This window comes from Trifolium pratense, linkage group LG7 (assembly GCF_020283565.1).
Source record: "Trifolium pratense cultivar HEN17-A07 linkage group LG7, ARS_RC_1.1, whole genome shotgun sequence".
NCBI lineage: Eukaryota > Viridiplantae > Streptophyta > Magnoliopsida > Fabales > Fabaceae > Trifolium > Trifolium pratense.
The window spans coordinates 17,876,284-17,896,613 of NC_060065.1; the positions used below are offsets into that span (position 1 = coordinate 17,876,284).

At 32.2% G+C, this 20,330-nt stretch overlaps 1 protein-coding gene across 9 annotated transcripts; it reads left to right on the plus strand.

The window, feature by feature from the left end:
• The first annotated feature begins 688 nt into the window (after positions 1-688).
• Positions 689-19,973, plus strand: LOC123894566 (DNA-directed RNA polymerase III subunit 1-like). 9 transcript variants are annotated; one of them, XM_045944591.1, is made up of 29 exons: positions 689-766; positions 1,372-1,443; positions 2,263-2,345; positions 2,443-2,575; positions 2,669-2,818; positions 2,966-3,029; positions 3,629-3,742; positions 4,307-4,410; positions 4,490-4,602; positions 6,545-6,659; positions 7,523-7,720; positions 7,965-8,116; positions 8,237-8,375; positions 8,505-8,645; positions 10,018-10,143; positions 10,767-10,982; positions 12,195-12,399; positions 12,501-12,594; positions 12,897-13,131; positions 13,327-13,518; positions 14,272-14,367; positions 14,840-15,043; positions 15,306-15,479; positions 15,921-16,068; positions 16,181-16,332; positions 17,137-17,210; positions 17,727-17,931; positions 18,044-18,246; positions 19,778-19,973. In XM_045944591.1, exons 3-29 carry the CDS (start codon positions 2,296-2,298, stop codon positions 19,794-19,796), a joined length of 3,816 nt encoding a protein of 1,271 aa, XP_045800547.1. In that variant the 5' UTR covers positions 689-766; positions 1,372-1,443; positions 2,263-2,295; the 3' UTR covers positions 19,797-19,973. The 9 variants fall into 9 exon arrangements, with proteins under 9 accessions (XP_045800547.1, XP_045800544.1, XP_045800550.1 ...); XM_045944588.1 differs by having other exon boundaries at positions 690-766; positions 19,767-19,973; XM_045944586.1 differs by having other exon boundaries at positions 697-839; positions 19,767-19,973.
• The last annotated feature ends 357 nt before the right edge of the window (positions 19,974-20,330 follow it).

A 20,330-nucleotide genomic window follows, 5' to 3' on the forward strand; every position in this document is an offset into this window, starting at 1 on the left:
TTTCAGAAGCTATTTCAAGTAGCTTATGAACTTATAGTTTCTATCTTTTTATTTTTTCTTACTCTTTGACCCTTATTATTTTAACTAAAATCCACATTTACTTTTTATAATTTATTATCATTAGAATTTAAAATAAAATAAGTAAATACATGTTTTAATACATGTTTTAATGTTGCTTCTTTTAAAATCACATGTATATAGTATGTTTTAACGTTGCCTTATTATCTATTTTCAAATACGAAGGCTAAAACATATAATTTTTTTTATCAATATTCATAGGTACGTACCAAAAAAATAAAATAAACTTAAAATGTTAAATTATAAGTATCTTAAATAGTATTAATTTGATAAAAAAAAATTATTGAATAAAGATGTCATTTTATATTTATCAGTCAGTTGAACCGCTAATTTTACCAAACACTTCAATCAGCATATCAACCATCAGCCATAAACTATCAGCTAGCTTATCAGCCATAAACTATTTTTACCAAACAAAGCCTTAATATAATGCACAGTAAAAAAAAAAAACCTGAAAAGTAAAAAAAAATAAACGTTCACCTAATATCTTAATCAAATTTGAAAAAAAAAAGAAAAAACTTAGAAAGCTTAAAAAGGAAAAATTTGAAAAGTCATCTATATAAATTTATTTTTTTTCTTACTAAAAATGATCATCTATATAACACAAGCCTTTTTCTCCTTTTTCATTTTGCGAACCCTAGATGTGAACGACGAATGATGCGGCGAATTGATTTTGCATTGATTGATTGTCTGTATTGAATTGAAGGATAATAATTGAGCTTCATAATTACTCCAGTTATTTTACTTTTTTTGATATTTTAGTTAGTTACTTTCCCGCCCTTTGCTTAATTGTTTCATTTTTTTTTTTTTTTTTGAACGGATGCTTAATTGTTCATGAGTGTAACTCACATGTTCATAGCTTACTATAAATAAGATTTGTATGCATCAGTTTCAATTTGCGAGAATTATTCTATTTTCTCCTTCAATCTCACTCTCTCTCTTTCTCTCTCTCTCTCTCTCTCTCTCTCTCACGCACTCTAACGAACTCTAATAAACCTAACACTTAATCGAGGTTTGCGATTCAATCTCTGGTTCTGTTGCTGCGTAAACCATGAATTGAAGTTTCTCTTGCTCTTATTTTCACTTTAACATTGAATTCTAGTGTCGATTTTCAGTTTTCTTTTGTGATCAGAGAGACACTTCTTTGCGATTTGGCATTTTTGATTTCATATTCAGGCTTCAATTTCAAGTTCACTGACACAAATTCAATTTTCATTTCAATTTCAAACATCAATTGATTTCATAATTAACTGTTGAATATACTCATTTGTGATTTTTTATTCTCAATTTCAGATTCACACTTCTAATTTACTGGAATCAGGCTTCTCAGTCTCATACTTACCCTAACATTTGTTATAATCTCAGGTAGTTTCTTTATTTCTCTTCTTTTCAAGATGTAGTCATTAGTAATTACATGTTTTCTGATTCAATATTTGATAGCATAGGGATTTGATTTCAGTTTATTTTAACTTCACTTCGGGATTTATTTTGATGATGTTATGAATGCTTAGAATATGATGTGTTTCCAATTTGATCTAATTTGTTCTGTTACTTTTGAATAAGGAAGTTCATTCGTGATTCCATTATTTTTTCAATTCATGATTGATCAGGAATCAAAGTGTTTTATTGGTATCCATGTTTTATAGAGCAACTAGGGGTTCTGATTTCTTGGTACCAGTTATGTAATTTGGACACAAATTGAAATGCTTTTTATAATATGCCAGTTACTACTGCTTTAGGATAATGGTTTGTGCTTTTTTGTGAGAATATTACCGTGATAAGGGTTGCTACCATCATAAGGGTTGCCAATTTTTACTTCTTAGTATGAGCATAGAGTCATGGGGACAACCTTTCCTTCTTAGGATGAAATAGTCACCTCAACACATTAGTTGTAACACTCCTTTTTATGAAATAATTTTCTTTCATGTTCTACAAATTACTGATCATGCTAAAATTGATTGGTCAAGTTAAAAGTACTTCTATATTTATGTTACCTGTCTTGTACATGCAGTAGCTGTGAATTTAATATTTGCCATTTTTATAATTTTACTTCTGCAATGATATTTTGATAAAATTCAAAGCATCAGGTATATCTCGTTCATAAAAAAGAGAGACTATATCTGGCGTTGATTACTCAGCTGGTGGCCATGCTAGGGAGATGCTAACAATTTGTATGAGATGTAGGATCTTTTACAAGGGAACCAGGATTTAGATGAGATGGAGGAGCAAAGAAGGTTCAGGGAAATAGTTTTAGAAAAACAAATAATGTGAGCAATTTGTATGAATTTATTGCTCTACATTTGGATTATTCTTCAAATTGCATAATTTCATATTGTTACCCGGTTTTGGTTTGGTCCATCGCAGAAAGGGCATAAAATATTGCACGTTATCAGAGGAAGATGTCAAAAACATTAGCGAAGTTTATGTGTCACAAGCTTTGGATTATGATTGTTCGGGTGAAACACCCATCATGGGTGGCTTGTATGATCCCCACATGGTACCTTTTCCACCTAATCTACTATTTCAACTTTTAGACCTATATTAATTTGAATTTCAGGTGTTGATGAATCAATTTATTTATGCAATTTAGGGGCCTGCTAATGATACACTTATCTGTCTAACATGCTACGGAAACTTTAGAAAATGTCAAGGGCACTACGGATACTTACATCTAGTTGAGCCTGTATACCATGTTGGATATCTTACTATGGTTGAGGGGATATTGAAGTGCATTTGTAAGGTATCTATGTTGTAATTCATGCCCACAATGTATAGTGTAGCTGTAGCATACTTCACTTTTCATTTTTCATTATGTAGCTATGTAGCTATCTTAATTTTAATGTGTTTCTTAATACCCTGCTTGAACTAAGTTTGGTGTCTTTTCCAGGAATGTAGTCGTATTCTCCTTAACAATGATATATGTACAAATTATTTGAAGAAAATGAAAGGAGGTAATTTCTAGCCTCTTACTTTCTCTTTTTAATTGAAATGCATTAAGTTCTTTTCCAAACAAATATGCATGAAGTTATTTTATTTGACAAAATTGTAATTTGAAATATAATACTGCAAAATTTAACATATTATTATTATTATCCATTTTTTTTGTTTTTTTTTATCAAATTTTTTGTTTTTATAAGTCTCTTGTGTCATTTTTACATACACTGAAAAATTATGTAGCACATTTAATGTCTATTTCGTGTATAGGTGTTACCAAAATGTACATTTGTGCACATATATATCTAGCTTTGATTTTCTTATTCAAACTGAAGTTAATAGTATTCATAAAAGGTATATTTGAAAGTAATAATAATATATGTATTTAGTAATTTAAAGCAAGACATATTTAGTTTTTTTTTTTTGGCTAAAAAACGTCCAAAAGTGCCCTCTTATTATTTTTAGTAAATTTGAGTAAAATATTATATCTTTGTTGTTTATTATTATATCGTTTAATTTTTTTACTAAAAATGGAGAAAATTGAAGTTGTATGAATTTTAAATTTTTGAAATAAATTGTTAGACCAATTTAAATTATTTAGAATTTGACCCTGCAGATTCTGAAGACCGTGGCCTCCCTTGGGATGAATTGAAAAAAATTCAGTTCGTTAAAGATTTAATAGAAAAATGTAGCAAAGTCAAGACTTGCCCATACTGTGAATATAACAATGGTATATTCTATATGCTTTATTAACTTTTTTGGTACAATATCTTTTATTATTCTAGGGACTTCATCAATGGAATTTGTTTAGATGGTTGCATTTTGGTGACCTAATTTCCATATTCAGGAGAAACATACTTTGCTCCCACTTTATTTTGGGGCTGGTTCAATTTTAAAGGATATCGAGAATTGAACGACGATATCGCCAGTGAACAGCATTTGATAGTTGGTGGACGGGATGGGGCATAGGAAATACGACATGATTTCAAATTCTTTAGTATGTTTGGGGTTTATTTGTTGTTGTGGCCATATAAGTATTTCTCCATTCTCATTACTCTCAACCATGAGTTGCACTTAAATAAGAATCAATTTCATTTCTACGAAAAATAGAATGAGGAACTTTGAAATGAGTGAAAAGAAACCCAATTTTTTTCAATCTGATATCGTGTTTCAGCATAAAGCGATCAAACGGGAAAAGTTGTGTTAAAGTAATTTTTTTTAAAAAAAAAATAAAAAATGGTCCTAGGAGATATGCACTTTATTTTTATACCAAATGATGATTTTTGTGATACAGGTACAATAAAGAAGGACCCAAATGGCCGAAGCTTTCTTTATCATAATGACACAATCCTTTACCCTGATATGGCTCTTTTCCTGCTTAAAGAGATGGTTGACGAGGTAATGCTTTTGGTTTTCTTTTCCTTCTCTTCCATTTTGAGAAGGATGGTTTACTTTTGTCTGATATTTTTTATTGTAGGACCGTGAGTTACTCTGTGTCTCTGAAAAACCAGAGAAGCTCTTCATATCAACAATTTCTGTGCCACCTCTAGCTGTTCGACCTTCATTACCCCTAAACTTGCGATTGGCAAGGTTAGTATGACAAGAAGAGGAACAAATCATTTTTCTTCATAATTTATTCTCACGATTGAATAAGTATTATATTTGACGGATGACTTACTATCACTGAAAAGTTACACATGTCCTTTAATTTTCAGCCAATATAATAAGTAGTCCCTAAACTATTATTAATCTATCAAGTTAGTCCCTAAGTTGGTTTAAAAATAGGAGAGGATGAAAATTGTTTAGGGACTACGTATTGTATTTATATAGTTTAAGGATAAAATTGGAGAGAGTAAAGTAATAGTTTAAGGAGCAAATTGATGGTTTATTAAATTTTCAGCATCATTAGTTTCATCTATACAATTACCATCAGTGATACCTTCTGGTTCCTTCTCACTGTTTGGCTTGTGATGATCGACTGTGTAAAGGAGTATCTGTTTTATTGTGCAATTTTCCCCTTGACTGATTTTAGTAGAGATTTCATGGGATTCTTTTTGCATAGGTTTAGGTTCAATTAGATTTTTCAGCATATTCATAAACAGAGGCAGAAAGTTTGGCTAGCTTCCAAACTACAGGTTTTCCATGAAGAAACCAACATTCCTCCTTTTGGCGTGGTATGGTTTTTGGCACGATCATGCTGTGCTGAATTCAGTTGAGGATGCCCAGTTGTAGAATTGTTCTCCAGCATCAAATTTCTTTGACATTCTTCTCTTCTAATTGAGTGATGATAGAGGTTTAAGCCTAAGGATCCGTCCCTTGATGAATTTCAAATGCCCTCTTTTTCCACCATTTGACTCCTCAAAATATTTCCTTGAAAAGAATAAGTCTATGTCTTGCCATAACTCGATCAACATATTGAAATACTTGGTGATAGATTTGATACCTTGTTGAATATTACCAAAGCTAGGCTTATTTGAAGCATTGGACAGAGTTTTGGAGGTCTGATACATCTCCTATACTCTGCTGTTTTGCTGAAAAGACAATGTTTATAAGTTTTAGCAAGCATTCAGCTGATCAACCAAACCTTGATAATCGAGTTAACCCTTCAAGACTGTTATTTGGACTAGGGTTTTAGGTTGATGGGTTAAAGGGATTGGGATGTTGTTTCGGTTTTTGTTGGGAGGCTGATCATTTCCTGATGTGGATGGCATATCATTAGCCATGAGGCTGCATCGAGTTTTCATCTTGATACCAACACATAAATGAATAAATATATCCAAAATGGTCCTTTTGGAAATTGAGTAAATTCAGTTCCTCACTTTGGAGATATTCTAAAATGGTCCCTAACATGTTAGTCCCCCTGAGAGTATCTGTCACGCAACGCACTTACAGTTAAGCGATAAGGTGGAAAATGTGTGACATTATGTGCTTGGTTGGCATATATGTTACTGCACACATAGCCGCCACGTTGGACAATAGTCAACACAATTTTAAGAGACCATTTTTTGCAACACTTTAAAATTTTAAATGTGACTTGTCAAAAAGAAGTGATCGCCTCAAAGATGTGTTTTGGTACTGTTAGTGTGTTCCATTATTATCAGCATCAAACACTTGTCACTCTGCAATGACACCTCATCTGGAACACCATGAATTCTCATACACCTCCATCACACCCCCTTTCAATTTTATATCTTACACACTGGGTAAGTACATCGCGCCCCAAAACCCAAATCCACTCCTCTTTAGGAATCAAATGGTCTTAAAAAGAATCATGAAAAAAATTCAACCCATCTTTTACAATCTGAATCAATTATAACCATTGTGAGACGGAGGGGTAGCTATATTTTCTTATATTTGGTTCCCGAGCGAGTAGTAATTTATCATCTTTATAGTAAGTGCTAAAATCTTGAAAAATATGTTGAATAATTTTGGGGTATGTATAATAATTTTAATAATTTTTGTAAGCTTTATTCATTCTTCTTTTTAAAATTAAATAACCAATGCCTATGATTTTCCTCTTGATTTGCTGCAGGGAAGATTACTTAACAGAGAGGCTAAAAAAAATAATCAAAGCAAATAAGATTCTGACCAAACATGTAAAGGAGTATGTGATCAAACAAAGAGATCTGGATTCACCCATTTATAAGGTATCGTAAGAAATTTTAAATATATTGTTGATATAATGAGTTCTTCACTTTTTGCATATATAAAAGATGTTTTTCTCAATTATTACACACACTTCAAACCTGAATTTTGTTGTAGTGAGTGGTCTGCATTGGGTTCTCTGTAGAGCATTTGTCTCTGTTCTCAGATTGTATCTCTGCACCATAATAGATTTAGATCTATTGACAACATAGTTACTGATTAAGTTTCAGAATATTCATATTCTCTTGAGTTTTCTACTGTAAACTTTTCCTCATCTTCTCAACACAATCACACCATGTGTATATTCTTAACTCCCGTGATTTACAGCAATACAGCGAGGAAAATTTTGTTATGATTTATTCATCGGTCAAAGACTGTTTATATAGAGAGATTACAATTAATTCTCTTCTTTAAATCAATGAGAGGTTTTAAGAAAGCAAATCATAACATGTAATAGTAGAAAATCTGCACTAAATTAAAAAGGAAAGAGTCACATGGATTCTCTAACACCGGTGCATAAACATCTATCATGCCCAACTTACTTATCAAATGCCCAAAGATGGGTCTAGTCAGACTCTTGGTAAGACTTGACTCGGCATAATTCTAAACTAACACCGGTGCATAAACATCTATCATGCCCAACTTACTTATCAAATGCCCAAAGCTGGGTCTAGTCAGACTCTTGGTAAGACTTGACTCAGTATAATTCTAAACTCTGTTGTATATTCCTAATGTATTTGGCATTAATTTATACAGTCTACAAATTGGTTTTGCAATTTGCGTGTATTGTTTACGGTTATTATTATCAGTTTGTTTCTTTCTTTCTTTCTATGCTTATCAGTTTGTTGTGATGTTTTTTATTTAGCGTGCTTATGAAAATCTCCAGTTTGAGGTTGATCAGTACATGAATAGTGATGATCAGCAAGGCCAACCGCTACCGGCTGGTTTAGTTCAGCGTTTAAGAGGGAAGCAGGGACGTATCCGTGGTACCTTATCTAGGAAAAATGTTAATTATAGTGGCAGGACAGTTATTTCACCAGATCCTTATCTGAAGATTACTGAGGTCAGACATTTAAGTTTTGCTTCGTACACGTAATTTGTGTCCTTCACATGAAGCACAAACCACTAAAATAATATAATATAAATTCGATTATGCATAAAAACAAAGCCATGCTCATTGAAGAGCTCTATCATTCCCATGAAACAGTGCCAAAAAAAGTTATTTTTTTTTATTTTTTTTGTATTAGTAGCTCCTTATCTTTTTTAAAGTTCAAGTTTATGCTTCCTAACTAATTTATTCACATTAGGCTGCAATACCCATCCCTATGGCATGTCACTTGACTTATCCTGAGCGTGTTACACCTCGAAACAGACAGAAGTTGCAACAACGTGTGAGAAATGGTGCTGATATGTATCCTGGTGCAATATTGGTTCGAAAACGCACAGTTTCTATGTTGTGGTATGTACTGACTCTTTTCTTCCATATGGAGGTTCTATATTTTTTTTAGGTAAATTATCAAGCAAAAATAAATCTTATGTCCCAATTATCATTTATTTAGAGCCAATCATTACTTTGCAGGAACCTCATGCCTCCTAGTTGGACTGTTGCTCGTGATTTGGAAGTTGGAGACATTGTTGATCGCCATTTGGAAGATGGAGACATTGTTCTTTTGAATGGACAACCAAGCTTGAATCGGATGTCTATGATGTGTCATAGGGTGATTTATTTAAACTACATGTCTTTAAAAAACAAAAACTAGGATAGTATCCGATTTTGAAACCAAAAAAAGAAAAGAGTAGTGTTTGATTTAGGTCACATTGGTCTAAATGTCCATTTGAACATGCAGGCAAGGATCTTGCCTGGGAGAACTTTGCGATTGAATGCATCTGTTTGTGACGCATATAATGTTTATTTTGATGGCGATGAGATGAACATACATGTTCCACAGACTGAAGAGGCTAGAGCAGAAGCTATTTCGTTAATGGCGGTAAAATAAATGGATCCCATTGTTATATAGATAGAATTGCAAGTTGACTATTTTTAATGCTTTTGTCCAGTTTTTACTTCACAATTCTTTTATATTAAAACCAATTCTTTTATACTTGCTATGATCTTCTGATTGCTCTGCTGGAGGGTTTCACTTGCGGTCCTCTTAGTTATTTGTCTCCTTTGTGTTGCCCATCTAGCATTTTCTTCTTTCATGTATTTCTTGATTTCATCTGTTTATTTCTATGCACTGCTTTCCCAATAGGCATCTTAAAGGGCCTGTTCATTTTATATATAAAAAGTCACTCCACTCCACACTTTTTTTAATTAGAGGATTTAATTCATATAGACCATCGTGTAAAGAGTTTTTGTACTACAAATCAATCATAATAGTCAGATCATTAAAAACATTTGACTTTTATCATAACTACTTCTAAAGTCATGCATATGATTGATTGTGATAGTGTAATGTTTCTTACACTAAAAACATATGGAAACTACATCTTTTTTGCACATTTTTTTTTTTCTTTCTTAAACCTACTTATTTTATCTTGTTAATTAGAACCCAAGGGAACTATTTATTTATCTAAGTTTTTTCTTTTCTTTAAAAAACTTAATTTTTTAAACACTTGTTCCCACTAGGAATCAAACTCGGGTTCTCCCGAACGATTCGTCCTAGGGGGATGTCATTAACCACTTGATCCTAATTACTTGGTTCTTAAACACTTTCTATTATAAATGAACATTCTCTCGAAAATATCACATATAAATGGTCTTTTTAGAACACATTTGATTTTGCTTATTCAAAATAGCGTTTCAGCTAAATGCTTCCTCTCGTACATTGTTTTTGTAAGATTCTTTAAACAAAATAAGCTACTCCGAACATGTACTATGGTTAAAAGAATTTTGTTAAACATAGTTTAACTTTAACTATTATTATTTACATTTTAGATTGTGTAATTTGTGTTGTAATTTGAGTATATTTCAAAAGTTTTAAATATATTGAGTCTCATATTTTTAATTGAGAAATATGGATAGTTTATTAGAAAAATATTTTATTTTCTCTTATGTGTGGTTATATTGACTTGGTCTAAATATGTTAGTCTTATTTTATATTTGACTTGATCCAATTCCAATACTCCTTATTTTTCTCTCTTTAGTAAACCACTCTCCCTATATGCGAGTGACTCATTTGTATGAGAACATGGACAATTCTTCTTCACTATTAACCTGGTGACATCTTGCTGAAGATGATTTCTTGATGTTTTGTTGTCCAGCCTGTTGTACCTAGGGGGATTTGTGCGTAGTGGATAAATTCTTAAGGCAATGTAATCTATGCCTTAGGTTTTGTCTAACTGTTTATTATCTTGCAGGTTTCATCAGAGTCTTTACTGGAAAATTGTATTGGTTGCAACAATTTGTGGACACCAAAAAATGGCGAAATTCTAGTTGCCGTGAATCAAGACAGCGTTCCAGCTAAATGCTTCCTCTCGTACAATGTAAACGGTCTTTTTAGAACACATTCTCTTGAAAATATCACATATAAATGGTCTTTTTAGAACACATTTGATTTTGCTTATTATTCAAAATAGCGTTTCAGCTAAATGCTTCCTCTCGTACATTTTTTTTGTAAGATTCTTTAAACAAAATAAGCTACTCCGAACATGTACTATGGTTAGAAGAATTTTGTTAAACATAGTTTAACTATTATTATTTACATTTTAGATTGTGTAATGTGTTGTAATTTGAGTCTCATATTTTTAATTCAGAAATATGCATAGTTTATTAGAAAAATATTTTATTTTCTCTTATGTGTGGTTATATTGACTTGGTCTAAATATTTTATACTTATTTTATATTTGTTACTTGATCCAATTCCAATACTCCTTATTTTTCTCTCTTTAATAAACCACTCTTCCTATTTATATGTGAGTGACTCATTTTTATGAGAACATTGACAATTCTTCTTCACTTTTAACCTGGTGAAATCTTCCTTAAGATGATTTCTTGATGTTTTGTTGTCTAGCCTGTTGTACCTAGAGGGATTTGTGCATAGCGGATAACTTCTTAAAGCAATGTAATCTATGACTTAGGTTTTGTCTAACTGTTTATTATCTTGCAGGTTTCATCAGAGTCGTTACCGAAAAATTGTATTGGTGGCAACAATTTGTGCACAACAAAAAATGGCGAAATTCTAGTTGCCCTGAATCAAGACCTCTTGACCTCTTTCTTTCTCATAACTAGGAAAGACACTTTTTATGATCGTTCAGAGTTTTCACATATTTTGTCATACATAGGTCACATGGATACTGAACTGCCAGAAGCTGCAATTAAGAAGGTGAGAATCTTGGATTATAAATGTGATACTGATCTGACAGTTGAATCATGTGTAGAGAAGAGATGTTGAAATATTGCTAAGGAGAGTAGACCAGCTAGGCAGCAATTAAATTTTAGGGCCAATCATTAAATGTATTTTGGTTTTGCTTTAGGGATATTCAATACAATGCTATTGAGAGATCCCCGACACAATTTAACATAGTTTTAGAAAAAGTTAGATTTCAATAGTCTATCATGGCACTGTACTCATGATACACTGCAATGCCATTTGATCATGTAGTTAGTCTCCTGTATGATCAAAAGGCTTTTTTTTTTAAAAAAAATTCAACTGTTTAATAATCCAACATGGTCGACTTGTGTTGATAAACTGGAAAAAATAGGACAAATATATAGAACATAAATTGTGGAATGAAAGCAATTGCGGATTTTATCCAAGAGTTGCCATGAATTGGTGCATTCAATCCCACATCTGAGCTTTTAGAGAATCAGAAGTATCAATTGCTCTTGTTGTACCCAAGAATGATAGGTTTCAGAGACTTGACCAACATCATGATCTTTGGCGATGAATATTATTCAAGCTTAGTGAACGATAGAAAGTCTACTTCAAGCTACTGTACTGTGTGTGAATCTTGTTGCTTGGACTAGGTGAGAAGAAAAGTGTAGCGGCTTGATCAAGCTGAGGCCTGAAGAAGAATTCGACCATCAATATTAGCCTAATTTAGTATGAAAGGACAAAACCCATTGAAATGGATTGAAACTTTGTAAAAAAAAGTGGATAATGGATTGGTAGCAACTACCTACTTCCGTTCTAAACACCAGTCAGAGGATGTGTTTACAAAGGGCTTGCTAACAGAACCATTTATGCAATAATTAGATTTTTTTGTATTAGACCCATTAATCAGGCCTAATAGATAGAGCTTGTCTATATATTCACATTAGTGCTTGTACTCTCTACACTTTCGAAATAATATTGAGATATTCCTTTTTTATACTTTCTGAACTGTTTTGCCATCTTTCCCTGCTGCTCAATTGAATGCCGTGAGTTCATATATATATATATATATATATATATATATATATATAGCTCTTTCCATGCCAACCAAGCATATATTAGTAGCTTAGTTTACTTTTTGACCTTTGATTTTATAAGCTAAATGTACCAAAATTTGTCCAATGATTCAATTATGTTTGCTAAAGTAGTTATCTTTTGCAGCCAGTTGAGCTTTGGAGTGGTAAACAATTATTCAGCATTTTATTGTGCTCACATGAAAATGTGAATCTCACTGTGAGGGAGAAATTTTACTGCACAAAGCATGACGATAGGAATAGAGAAAAGAAAACAATGTGCCCAAATGATGGGTTTGTTTATTTTCACAATAGTGAGTTAATCTCCGGGCAACTTGGAAAGGCGACTTTAGGTTAGTCAGGCTAATAATTGTCCATATTCTTTTTACCAGTGATGTCTTCATGCTTTTGTGTATATTAAGTTGTTGACCTGCTTTCTTTCGCTTTGGTTCAGGAAATGGTAATAAGGATGGACTTTTCTTTGTGATACTAAATGACTATAACGCATATGCTGCTGCTTGTTGCATTAACCGTCTATCTAAATTGAGGTAAATTGGATGATTACGTTAATATTTGCCTTATGTTTGATTTAATTGCAAATGATTCAAATCAAATACAATGATATTTTGGAACTTCAAAGAAATGCTTCTAAAATAACCCTATAAGAGTGTCTCAAGTTACAAGCAAGCTTGACTTAGCTGTCGAGGAATTGAGGTTTTTACTGGAAGGAACTTGTGACCAATGTAACATCAATTACGAAGCAATATTTGTCTCGCCAAATGGGTGTGTAAAAATATATTAATTCCTGTCAGTCTATGCATTTTGATATTGCATTTTTGCTATGATGCAGTGCTCAGTGGATAGGCAATCATGGGTTCTCGATAGCCATTCATGATGTTGAACCGCAAAACACACTGATCAATGCAAAGGATGATATGATTAGTAATGGTTATCAAACTTGTAAAGAATCTATGGAAATTTTCTATGGAATACGGCAAGATGACAATGCTGGTCGTATTGCAGCTCAAAATTTAGAGACCAAGATAACTGATGAATTAAATGACATACGTGGTGCACTAGGGGAGGTATGCGTTTTTTATCATAAAATATTCTGTCTTTGTATTTTGACATATGGTGGTCACTGAATACAAATTTATGTAAAATCTTAACAGTTTTGATGTTTATGGTAATTCATTTAATGAATTTTTTGTGCATGAGAATCTCCTCAGCCTGGTGTAAAGGAAAAACAAATATATGTTGATAACTTGTGACATTCCTAGGTATGCATGGAAACATTACACTGGAGAAATAGTCTATTGATCATGTCACAGAGTGGCTCCAAAGGGTCTCCTATCAATATCAGTCAGATGGTTGCCAGCGTTGGTCAGCAGTTAGTTGGTGGTTGTCGTGCTGCTATTGGGTTCACAGATAGGAGTCTTCCTCATTTCCCTAAACAAGCAAGAAGTCCTGCTGTATGTTCAGTTCTCATTATTTGGAACTCTATTATTAATTGATTGTATAAATAGAACCCAATCCCCGATCACCATTAATGCTTTATTTTTGTATTTTATTACTAATGAAATATATGACTGGTATTGTATTTCACTAAATAGAGATTTAAATGACATGAGATATAAATAGGACTAGGTGAAATAAATTTGCACTCCAATCTAGCTCTAAAAATCTTTCCTATAAATGCTATAACTAAATATGGAAGGAGAAAGAAATAATACAGATTATAATTACATTAAATCTTATTATGGTCTGTACAAATCAGAATTGGGTGGTTCTAATTTGTTGAAATAGACAAACAAACAAAAAAAAAGATGAGAGACATTTACATAGATGATAGACATTAACGTTAAGGTATTTTGCAATAATTAGTGAAGCAGTGTAGGATAACCTCTGATCACAAATTCATGTTACCTGAGATGTGAGAAGCAAAATATGAACTTGTTTGTTCATCATGCTTTTGAATCCTTGTTATATACTAACAGTGTATAATATATTACTTTTGTTGTATAGCACATTTATATATATATATATATATATATATATATATATATATGCATAACTGACCAAATAAATTAGCATTTTTATATTCACCTGATCATCGAATCCTTATTGGATATTGTAAATTGTCGATGTTGGCTATTACAGTCATTATGGGTTAAAGTCTTCTGTTGTTTCCTACATTTTAAACTGTTATATTACTCTTGTTGCAGGCAAAAGGTTTTGTTGCTAATTCCTTTTATAATGGATTGTCAGCAACTGAGTTTTTCTTCCATGCAATGGAAGTGAGAGAAGGTGTTCCTATATCGGTAGGGTTCTCTCATCTTTTGAATATGATATGTGCAACATATTCTTCGATGATATAAAAAATTAAATATTATATTAATTTGGTAAGTACTAATGATAACCTCTTTGTTATACTTGTTTACTAAAACCAGCTAAGTTTCATTTAGCATGTTACTAATGGGTCTGGAAGTTGAAATAGATTTCATTATACTATATTTGGTCATTTGGTGTTATTGGGGGGAGTATAGTGAAATTGGTGTCTTTCTTTGTCTTTATCGGGGTTGTAAACAAATAAGATCAATAAATCTCACCAATAATCCACCTCAAAAATCTCCGTTTTTAAACAAATAAAATGGTAAAGGTAAATATTATGAATGCAGGGGTCCCTGATGATGGTAAAACATGGAGCATTCCTTTTGGGAAGTTAGTCATTTTAGATGATAAATCATATACTGGGTCCATTTTATAGTTTCTTTACTGTTTGTGATTTTGCAGGAAAATATTGAAGACACCGGACTTGTGACTCGTAGATTAATGAAAGCTCTAGAGGACTTGTTTTCACATTATGATTGTACTGTAAGAAATACTGGTGGTGATATTGTTCAATTTTGCTATGGAGATGATGGCATGGATCCAGTTAGCATGGAAGGAAAAAATGGAAAACCATTAAATTTTGAGCGGTTATTTCTCAGAAGCAAGGTTTGAGAGCTTAATTCCATTATATGGAGTTATTATAATATTAAATTACTAAGGTTTTTATGTCGAGTATATGGGCTCAGACCACATGTCTTTCTTATGTATGTTCTTATCTCTTAACCTAGTAATATCAATATGAGGGCCACTGTACATTGTAGTATATCGCTTTAGATTATTCTCACTTCTCTTTCTACTCTTGCTCTTTGTACAATCTTGACTTTCTGAAAATTCTGTTCTTCCTGTTTTCTGTCTTCCTGAATTGTAGGCCATGTGTCCCAAAGATGGAGATGAAGCAGCCTTATCTTCATCAGATTTGTGTGAAGTAGTTCGTCAGGAGCTTTCAGAGCTTTGTATGTCTAATTTAGTGGAGAGTGGATTTTCAGAAGATTTGAAGAACTTTATTTGTGGGATGTCTGGGATCACTCGTAGACAGATAGAGGTATTCATGGTCTTGTGCGCCTGATATTTACTCCAATTTTCTTGTTTTGTAAGCTTTTATCCCCGTCATTATTCTTTTTTTCCCTGGATTGGTCATTGCTATCTTTTTGCTTAATAAGTATCTTAGCAGTCTAAAGTTGTTCTATGATTATGAGTGAAGCTGGATAGCAGCGGGTCTGTTGAATTTGTCAGAGTTTACTGGAAATGATATTGGCAAGCACCAAAGTTAGAGTCTGTTTGAAATATTGACTGAGGATTTGGGAGGAAAGTCATAGGTCTCCTGAATGACCTGTGGTGTCGTGTCTTTTTCTGTTTTAAGGAACTCGATCTTTGAGGTCTACCTCTATTTTAAGGTCTTAGCCTACAAATTTTGTTAATAATTCTTTGAAACATTGTTCATACTACAGTATGATGGTATTTCATATATGCTTTTTTTATTCAGGTTTTTGTGAATACTTGTGTATCACGTTATCGTTCCAAACTAATTGACGCTGGAACTCCGGTTGGTGCAATTGCTGCTCTTAGTATTGGAGAACCTGTGTCCCAGATGACTTTGGAAACTTTTCACTTTGCTGGGGATGCAACCATAAGTATCCTTTATCTGATTGTGTTTTTTACTATGATGATTATTAATGTTTAATTAATTATTCTTTTTGTTGTATGTTCATTGGTTTGGAATGTTGTATCTTAATCTGTTATTAGTTAGTACATGTGGAGCTGCTCGCATCAAAGAAATAACATCTGGACAGAGAAGGATCAGTACACCTATCATCACTACAATACTGGAGAGGGATAACAATGAAAATATTGCAGAAGAAGTGAAACACTGCATAGAAGGAAAAATATCAGTCCGGGTATGCAGTTGTAGGAAATAAATCTTAATAAGTTTATACCCTTACTATTTGTCTATTATATGCTTAAATATTCTACCAAATTATTCAATTTATTTTTCAGATGCTGTGAGTTATTCTTTCAAAAGTTTTTTGTTATATTTATGATTCTTATTATTGGAATACGAGAAAGCAGTAATTTTAATATGTATTACTAATTTTACTATGTGCGTGATAGATTTATACAATTGAGGTTGTGCAGTGCCTCCATGTATATGTCTAAGACAGCTACCATAAGTTTCAGAATTATTTTTGAAGTATAAGTTTTAGATATTTAGTTATAGCCAGTTGCACGGAATCTCTAAGATGAATAATATATATACAGTTTGCAATTTCATTTCCAGTTTTCTCTGCTGTTCAGTTTCCCTCACATTCTATTATGGTATCAGAGCCATTCTCTGAATCCTAATCCATGGATGTGAAATGTTTCTTCCCTCTCTCCACCTCCGCCAGTAGCTGCACTGCTACTACCATCAAATCATTCGCCAATCACTACAGCTCTGCTGGCAGAGCCATTCACAGCTTCTGTGATGTGTTCATTTCCGGCATCTTTGACATTGTTTGTGATCTTCTATGTGCAGTGTATCCACCGTCGAACCCTCCTTCCCTCAACAACTATCTCACTAGACATAGAAAATGTTCAAGATGCACACAATTGTCTAGCTTTATACTCGATGAAGAAAATATCATGTTTGTTTTGTCTAGCTTTATATTATATGGAGTAAGATTTTCAGATAGGGAAATTCTTATTTTATTTCTTTATTGCAGGGAATTAAAACTGTTAAACGAGTTGTGATCTGTAAAGATCCAAAGGTTGATAAATTCATGGTATTGTTGGAAGGGTTAGTTCATCTTATTTTCTGTTATGTACTTTTAATTTTCATTATGGAAGATGTTACTTCAATCCCCTGGTTATACCTTTTTGGATGTGTGTATTGCATAGTTTTTCATGACCATTCATGGGAGAATGTACTGGGTGTTTAATGTATACATAATACATGGTGGACTGGGGTTAGTGAAAACCAGAATGGACTTATAGTTTCGTTATCATCATAGCATTCCGTTGTTTTGCTGCTTTTTTTTATAGGCAAATTTATGTAGTTGATTTGTTAGGGAGAGGAGTATTTTTTAGTAGGATAGGAGGAATTGCAACCTGAGCTATACTATCCTTTGGAACTTTTTGTTTCTTGTTATATATTAATTGTCAAAATAATAATAATAATAATAATAATAATAATAATAATAATAATAATAATAATAATAATAATAATAATAATAATAATAATAACAACAACAACAACAATAGTGGTGACGTTAACATTGTTTTCTAATCTGAATGTTTTAATTTTTTCCCTCAGCACGGGCCTTCGATGGGTTATGAGTCTTGAAGGGGTGAATGCACGTAAAACTGTCAGTAATCATGTCATTGAAGTGTATGATATCCTGGGAATTGAAGCTGCCAGAAATTGTATCATTGATCAAATAAAATTAACAATGAGAAATCAAGGAATGAGAATAGACATGCGTCATATTATGCTTCTAGCAGATGAGATGACAGCCAGTGTGAGTTATTATGAAATTATTACTGAGCAAAAAAGTTTAACAAATCGACAAATATGTGTCTTTGCTACTAAATATGTAGATCTCTACTTACTTTTGTTATTTATCAAACTAGGGTATGGTCTTGGGAACGACAATTACTGGATTTGAAAAGAGGTGCAAAAGTGTATTGACCCTTGCATCAATTGATAGGGCACCAGAGTATCTTTTCGATGCATGTGTACATGAGAGGGATGACCCGGTGGAAGGAGTGACCGACTGCATAATCATGGGGAGACCAATTCAGATAGGCACTGGAATGGTCAAGGTCTTACCAAGGTGAGGCAGAAATGAATGTGTTTTTATGTGGTATTCCCAATTTCTAATTTCTCATTCATCATGCATTAACTCCAATATCTTTTTTATTTTTAGGGTAAATGATCATTTACCCCCCTGCAAAATAAGCAAATTTTCGTTTACCCCCCTATGCAGATTTGTTTTCTGTTTACCCCCCTGCAAAAAATAGATTCCCTCATTTTGCCCCCTAGGTGTACAGCAGGACATGTGACTGTGCAAATCTGCTGACGTGGCTTGTACACGTGGAAAAAATCATTTATATTTATTTTTTAAATTCCATGTCACATAATTTTTTTTTTTAAAAAAAATCCTACAAAAAAAAAACGAATTTTTTTTTCCCAAAATTTAAAATAAAATTTCCTACAAATAATTTTTTTCCTACAAAATAAAAAATAAATAAAAGATTTCGTACAAAAATAACTTTTTTTGCATAAATAAAAAATTAAATTTTCTTATTTTGTCCCCAAAATAAAGAATTTAACGATTTATTTTCAAATATCTTTTAATTAAAAAAAATAGAATCTTTATTTTATGTCTGCGTAATTTAGTGCTGCAGATATAGTACAAGCTAAGGTTGCTGCACAATTTAATATCACATAAGAATTGAAGCATAATTTTGCTTAATTTTTTTTGCTGCATAATTAAATATCACATATAATTTTGGTAGAAGAGGAAAACACAAATAAAACTTCTTCTTCTATTTTTTTTTTAATTCAAAGAGATTAACAAAAAAAATAAAGTTTTGTTTTTAAAAATTGAAGATTATGTTTTTTTTTAATTTAAAGAGATTTGAAAATAAATCTTTAAAATATTTAATTTGGAAATAAACTTTATTTCGGAGTAAATCTTTATTTTGGGAGTAAAATAAGAAAATTCGTTTTTTTATTTGGGGAGGAATTTTTTTTTTTAAATTCGTTTGTAGGAAAACAAATATAATTTTTAAAATTTTGTAGGAAAAAAAATTATTTGTAGGAATTTTTTTTTAATTTTGGGAAAAGAAAATAAGAAAATTGGTTTTTATATTTTGTAGGAAAAAAATTTTATTTTTTATAAAAAAAAAAATATCTGACGTGGAATTTTTTAAAAAAATATAAATGATTTTTTCCATGTGTACAAGCCACGTCAGCAGATTTGCACAGTCACATGTCCTGCTGTACAGCCAGGGGGCAAAATGAGAGAATTTATTTTTTGCAGGGGGGTAAACAGAAAAAAAATATGCACAGGGGGGTAAACGAAAATTTGCTTATTTTGCAGGGGGGTAAATGATCATTTACCCTTATTTTTAAATTCTTGTCATTTACATGCATGCATGTTACAACACTGCTCATGTTCACCATGTTGTGTTTTCATTAAATTAAGAACTTCCTTACATGAATGTTGAGATTTTTTATGGAAAAAGTAAATGTCATTACTCTTGTAATATACGCTATCTGTTTCTTTATTTTCTGATTTTTTTTATCCTTTCTCCTCTTTTTCGTTGTTCCCATGGGTCATTCCACAAGACCTGTTTTAGGTCCGTCGCAGTTGCCTGAAGGACCAATTAATCGTGTTATGGATGACTTTTGAGCTAAGGTTGGAACTTGGAAAATATACTCTTGTAATATACTCCAACAATAGTGGCAGTAGTGGCAATGTCATGCTTGCTTTCCGTTTTTCAGATTCAGGTTTACTGTGTTGCATATTGATATGGATTTTTTGTGTTTTTTGTATTGCGGAATTTGGTGGGATATAATTTTAGGGCTCCTCAAATGTAGGGTTATATGAAAAATACTAAAATTCTTGTTTTATTCATCATGTTTATGGCTCTCTATATATATATATATATAACACTCCTCCTTGACTGAATATCTTTTTTGTTGTATCCAATCTGAGATTTTGGCGATTTTTGGTTATGGGTTTTTGTTGATTTTTTCGTCTTCTTCTTCATCCTCTTCATCATCACAGGTCCTTGTGAACGTTGGCTAGGATGTCTTTTTTGTGTTTTTGGTATTGCGAAATTTGGTGGGATATAATTTTAGGGAGAAAATTCTCCTCAAATGTAGTATTATATGAAGAATACTAAAGTT